The 6,298-nt window shown below is 41.9% G+C and overlaps 1 protein-coding gene across 1 annotated transcript; it reads right to left on the minus strand.

Moving 5' to 3' along the window:
- Positions 1-1,447: 1,447 nt before the first annotated feature.
- On the minus strand, positions 1,448-5,228 carry ETH_00017535 (CRAL/TRIO domain-containing protein, putative; the record flags this gene model as incomplete). Its single annotated transcript, XM_013376429.1, has 6 exons — positions 1,448-2,086; positions 3,278-3,356; positions 3,549-3,613; positions 4,272-4,438; positions 4,646-4,731; positions 5,101-5,228. The coding sequence occupies 6 exons, from the start codon at positions 5,226-5,228 to the stop codon at positions 1,448-1,450; spliced, it is 1,164 nt and encodes a 387-aa protein (XP_013231883.1).
- Between the last annotated feature and the right edge of the window lie 1,070 nt (positions 5,229-6,298).

Below are 6,298 nucleotides of genomic sequence, written 5' to 3' on the forward strand. Positions count from 1 at the left end.
GCAGCACCAGCTGCAGCAACAGCTGCAGCAACAGCTGCAGCAACAGCTGCAGCAACAGCTGCAGCAACAGTTGCAGCAGCTGCTGCAGCACCAGCTGCAGCAACAGCTGCAGCAGCTGCTGCAGCAGTAGCAGCACCAGCTGCAGCAGCAGCTGCAGCAACTGGAGCAGCTGCAGCAGCTACAGCAGCAGCAGCAGCTGCTGCTGCTGGCATCGTCAACGAAAGCAAGAAGGTGCGATATTAGTGGCAGTTTGGAGAAGCAAAAGTGCATTTGAAAAGTCTAAATGTTTGGAAGCAGCAAAAGCATTTATTTGGAAAAGAAATGATTTATTTTATTTGCCAGTTGGCAGCAAAACATAAAAGCAGAAGACAGACGCATGCAGCTGCTGTACTTGTGTGCTGCAAGGGCCATTTTACACATTATGCATATCTTCTATAAATAAATAAATAAATAAATAAATAATATTTATTTATTTGGATTAGTAAATATATTTTGTACTTTTATTTTTGCATGTTCTCCACCTGCAGTTCATATTGCTTTGCAAGTGTTCTCCAATCTGCACAGTCCAGTTGTGTAATATCCACAATATAAATAATATAAATAAATAATATAAATAAATAATATTCATAATATTCATAATATTCATAATATAAATAATATAAATAATATAAATAAGTAACATATATAATAACATATGTAATATATATTATACGATATATTATGTAACAGTGTGGATATTAATATTAGACTTTAAATAATATTGCAAATGAATGTAATGCCTCATATTTACTTACAGTTATTCATAAGCACATACACCCAGGAAATGGAGATAAGCAAAAAGAAAAGAAGCAAACACTTGTGCAAGCAGCAGCAGCAGCAGCAGCAGCAGCAAAAGTAATAAGAAAAGTAACAGTACCGATAACAAGAAGAATAATAAGTAATAACAGCAATAATAATAATAATAATAAGAGTAACAATAATAATAATATAATAATAATAATAATAATAATGGTAAATAATAATAAGAAATGTGAAAAGGACTTCACATCAGCGAACACCGGGAGCAGCACTTGCTGCTGCCGACTTTTTCAACTTTTGCGTCTCCGGGACTTTTTTGTTTATTTGCTGCTCCATTTGACTCTTTTATTTCAGAAGTTTCTTCTTTTCGGAGCTCCTGAGCGAAAGAAAGAAACAAAAGACAAAAAAATCCAAAAGTGCACTTTGGAGTTTCGCGCCACCCTTTGTTTCAGGTGTACGTACACTGCGCAGCAGCCCGTGTTTTTCAACTTTTGCATTTTCGCTTCTTTCTGTTCATTTTTTGCGGTATTTACTGCGATTTGTTCGTTGCTTTTACTATTTTTATTATTTTTTATTGTTTTGTGTTTGTTTATTTTTAAATTTGGCATTCTGCTCGCATTACTTACTTATTTAGCTACTTAGGTCAGCATCAGGGGCCCCTCACCGTTTGCGCTGCTGCCTCATTTGTCGCAGTTGTGTTCGCCTGGCTGCTTCTGTTGTCATTATTATTATTATTATTTACAGTTTTATTATTTTGATTTTTCTCTTGGGAGTTTTTCCTCGGAGTTTCTGCAGCAGCAGCGATCTGGGGTGTATCGCCACCTGGGGCTGTCTCCCCGTTGTTTCTCTCCCCCTTCTCTTCTTCTTTTTCCTCACTTTTGAGTTCTTCTTTTTCTTTTATTTCCTGCTGCACCTCCACTGCTGCTGCAGCTTCCCGCGCGGACTCCGCTGCTGCAGCTTCTGCGTCTCGCGCTGCTGCTTCCGCTGCGGCTCCCTCGGCCTCTGCTGCTGCCGCTGCTGCTGCTGCTGCAGCAGCAGCAGCAGCACCGTCAGGAGGCTCCTCGAGCTGCTTCTGCTGCTGCGCCTCCTGCTCCCGCTCCTGCTGCTCCTGCTGCTGCTGCTGCTGCTGCAGCGCCTCCGGCAGCGGCAGCCCCAGGTCCCGGAAAACAGCAGCAGCAGCAGAACTCCACTGGATTGGCTTCCTGCTGCTCTTCTCCCAAAGAACTCCAAAAGCTGTCAAACGATCCGCTGCCACAAAAGCCTTTTCGTACGGGTGCTCCGCAGGTGTCTGTACACCCCAAACGCAGCAGCAGCAGCAGCAGCAGCAGCAATTCGCAAAAAAACAAGATCAAAATTTTAATTATTCAACATTTTTAGGATTTTAGACTGGGGTTAAGGGTTTAGGGTTCAGGGTTTGGGATGAAGAGATCTGGAGGGAGCAGCACGAGCAGCAAAAGTGGAACTGAAGAAGAAAAGAACTTTTCAATTATTTAATCTAAATGAAATAAAAACAAATCAAAACAAAATTAAAAAATAAAATCATTTAAATATCTTTTTAATTAATTCTCTTTTTCCCTTCACCATTTTCTCATCCATTTCTATGTTACTTCTCTCCATTTATTCATTTCTTTCCTCTTGTTTATTTATTATTAATTTTTATTTATATCTACTTTATTTATTTGTATTTGTATTTATTTATTTATTTATTTATTATTTGTTTGTTTTTATTTATTTATTTATTCATTTATATTTTGAACTTACGCTGCCCAGAGTGTACGGCCCCGGTGCCACGGGGAAAGGATAAAACTCCGTAATCTGAAGAGTAAATAAATAAATAAATAAATAAATAAATAAATAAATAAATAAACAGATAAATAAATAATAAAATAAAAATAAATGATTAAATAATAATGGTAATAAAGGGTATGAAGAAGAAATCAAAAAGAACGAGAAGAACAAAAAAGTAACAATTAAAATAAAAAAACGAATCTTCAGTCGCAAATATTTCACAGAGACAAAGCCTTCTAAGCCCTAAACCCTAAACCCTAAACCCTAAACCCCAAACCCTAGGTAAGGCATATCTCACGGAGGAAAGGCCTCCTAAACCCTAAACCCGTGACCCTAAACCCTAAACCCTGGACCCTGAACCCTAAACCCTGAAACCTGAGCACTCAGCTCTAAACCCTAAACCCCAAACCCTAAACCCTAAACCCTAGAAGCTGGGCTGGTCACGCAGCTGCATATATATCCACAACTTGAACACCAAGAAGCAAAATAAAAAATAAAAATAAAATAAATTTAAAAAGAAATAAAAATGCAGCAGCAGAAATTAATATCCACGAGCTCATTTTCACATTTTTTAAATGCCATTTTTCACCAATTCATTTTTACTATTCATTCATTTATTTATTTATTTGTTATTTATTTATTTATTTATCTATTTATTTACTTATTTATTTATTTATTTTTATTTATTTACTTCTGGGCGAGTGCCGCCGTAGCACTTCTCCAGTTGCCAAGGGGTGTATTCTTTAAGGAGCTCTTCCTCGAATCCAGATCTGCAAAATAAATAAATAAATAAATAAATAAATTAATAAATATAAATAAACAAATTAATTAATTAAAAGTAGACAAAGAAGGAGTTCAGCAGTTGAGCGACAAGGAGGGGGTCTCTGCATCTGCGGGGGCGCATTAGGGTTTAAGGTTTAGGGTTTAGGGTTTAGGGTTTAGGGTTTAGGGTTTGGGTTTACCTAAGGAAGAGCATTTTTTGCTGCTGCACTTCAGTAAGAAACTGCTTCGCGATGTTCCACACAGTCTGAGTCCGCAGAAAGGCAAACAATTTATTAATTTAATTTAATGTTCATATTAATTTTAATTTATTTAAAACTTGAGTTTCTTTTTTGAATTATTACTTCAATTTTTATTTTTTTAATTCAAACAAAAACATCCAAGCAATCGCCACGCAGCAGCTCTTTCTCAACAGCAACACTCGCCCAGAAGACAGCACCCTAGCAGCTAGCTAGCAGCTAGCTAGCTAGCAGCTAGCCAACAGCTAGCTAGCTAGCAGCTAGCTGGCTAGCAGCTAGCTAGCCAGCAGCAAGCTAGCAGCTAGCTAGGGGCAGCTAGCTAACAGCTAGCTAGCAGCAACCCAGCAGCTGGCCCTCAGCTACCCAGCAGTCACCCCTCAGCTACCCCTCAGCTAGCCACCAACTGCCCCTCAGCTAGCAGCAGCTAGCAGCAGCTAGCCAGCTAGCCAGCTAGCCAGCTAGCCAGGCAGCCAGCTAGCCAGCTAGCCAGCTAGCAGCAGCTAGCCAGCTAGCAGCAGCTAGCCAGCTAGCAGCAGCTAGCCAGCTAGCAGCAGCTAGCCAGCTAGCCAGCTAGCCAGCCAGCAGCAGCTAGCCAGCTAGCCAGCTAGCCAGCTAGCCAGCTAGCCAGCTAGCCAGCCAGCCAGCCAGCAGCAGCTAGCCAGCCACCTGGATGAAGAAGGAGTCGTTGAGGATGAGCATTTTGTTGAGGCGGAAAGGATACTGTTTGGTGAGAGTGCCGGTCATGTCCGAGAGCGCGCTGAGGGGGAACTGGTGCAGCGGCACCGCCCGCACGTCGAAGAGCGCAGTCAGCGTCTCCACCTTCCCGGGCACCACTGCAGCAGCAGCAGCAGCAGCAGCAGCAGCAGCAGCAGCAGCAGCAGCAGCGGCGGCGGCGGCGGCGGGAGGAGCGGGAGGAGGTGAGGGGAGGGGGGAGGTTGCGGCAGCTGGGGCGCGCGGACGCTAGGGTTTGGGGGTGGGGGTTGGGGTTTGGGGTTTAGGGTTTAGGGTTTAGGGTTTAGGGTTTAGGGTTTAGGGTTTACTTAGGTAGCGAAGGCCCCACTCGAAGCAGAAGATGGTCAGCCGCTTGAAGACCTCGGGCGAGGCCGTCTTGCTCAGCCGAGCCAGCCTGAAGGTGCAAACAGCAAAAAAGTAATCCATTTAGTGAATTGAATTGATTTAATTATTCAGTTTAATTTGATCTTATTAATTAAGTTAAATTAATTGAATTCAATTAATTAAATCGAATTAGTCAAATTAAATTTAATTAAATTAATTAATCGAAAACGAAGAAGAGGTCGACTGCGGCGGCTGCGACTTGCACTCCTGCGCGGCACTTCGTCGGCGGCATTTTGCAAAAGTGGAGTCGAAAGAGTCGAAAAAAAGGGAATTTTGGATTGCAGAAAAAGGAAAAGAAAGTGGAGCAAAAGAAGTGAATTGAAGGGCGAAAGGAGCTGCAAAAGGGGGAAAAAATGCAAAAAAAAGACCCAAAACTCACCGAATTACCAGCAGCGGCCGCAAGTGCCTGTCCCGCCCAGCCCAGTACATCACCCCCTGCTGCAGCAGCTCTTTTATTTGCTGCTCGCCGTCGCTCAGCGGAAAGAAACTTCGCCGCCACTCCACCATCGACTTCGCAATCTCAAAGCTGCAGCAACGCCCCACACCTGCAGCAGCAGCAGCTGCAACACCTGCTGCAGCAGCTGCAGCAGAAGCTGCAGCAGGAGCTGCAGCAGGAGCTGCAGCAGGAGCTGCAGTAGAAGATGCAGCAGGAGATGCAGCAGGAGCTGCAGTAGAAGATGCAGCAGGAGCTGCAGCAGAAGATGCAGTAGAAGCTGCAGCAGCAACGACGGCAGCTGCAGCAACAGCTGCAACAACTACAAGTGCAGCAGCGACAGCTGCAGCAGCAACAGCTCCGGCAGCAACAGCTGCAGCAGCAGCTGCCGTCGTTGCTGCTGCAGCTAGGGAATAAAGAAGTGAAAAGAAGAAAAAGAAGAAAAGAAATAAAGGAAATTCAACGAAGAACTGAAAACAAGAAAAAGAAGAAAAGAAATAAAGGAATTGAACATGGAGTTGAAGAGAAGAAATAAAGGGATTGAACAAAGAATTGAAAACAAGAAAAGAAAAAAAAGAAAAGAAGAAAAAAAGTGCCGGAACTTCACCTTCTGGAAATGATATTATCTCCCCACTTTCTGTAGGCGAGCCAAATGATGCGGAGAAGTAAAGGCTCGAGAAAAAAAGGAATTTGAAAAGTTTGGGATTTGCAAAAAGTGCGAAATGCAGAAAGCCAGTCTTGTTCTTCAGGTGTCAGTACAGTGTGGAAGAAGATCTGGCGGATCCGAACTTCTTTCTGAACAATTTAAATCGCGGATCCGATCTTCATTTCTTTCAATTATTTCTTTTTATTTGTTCTTTTTTTCTTTTATTTTCATTTATTTCTTAAATTCCACCCAATTCTCTTTAATTGAAAAGAAAAACTTCTTTTCGCTTCAATTCACAAGTGCAACTTGAATTCCCACTCGCAGCGGGGCAGTAATTCGAAACCTTTTTGCAAGAATTGCATTTTAATAAATATAAATAAATAAACAAATAAATAAATAAATATGAATAAATATAAATAAATAAATTTAAATAAATGCATGCGTCCACTTGTTGAGAAGAACAATTCAACTTCGCAGGCAAAGCTTTCAAAAAGAAGT

Source organism: Eimeria tenella, genomic scaffold, assembly GCF_000499545.2.
Source record: "Eimeria tenella Houghton genomic scaffold, Eth_scaff344, whole genome shotgun sequence".
NCBI lineage: Eukaryota > Apicomplexa > Conoidasida > Eucoccidiorida > Eimeriidae > Eimeria > Eimeria tenella.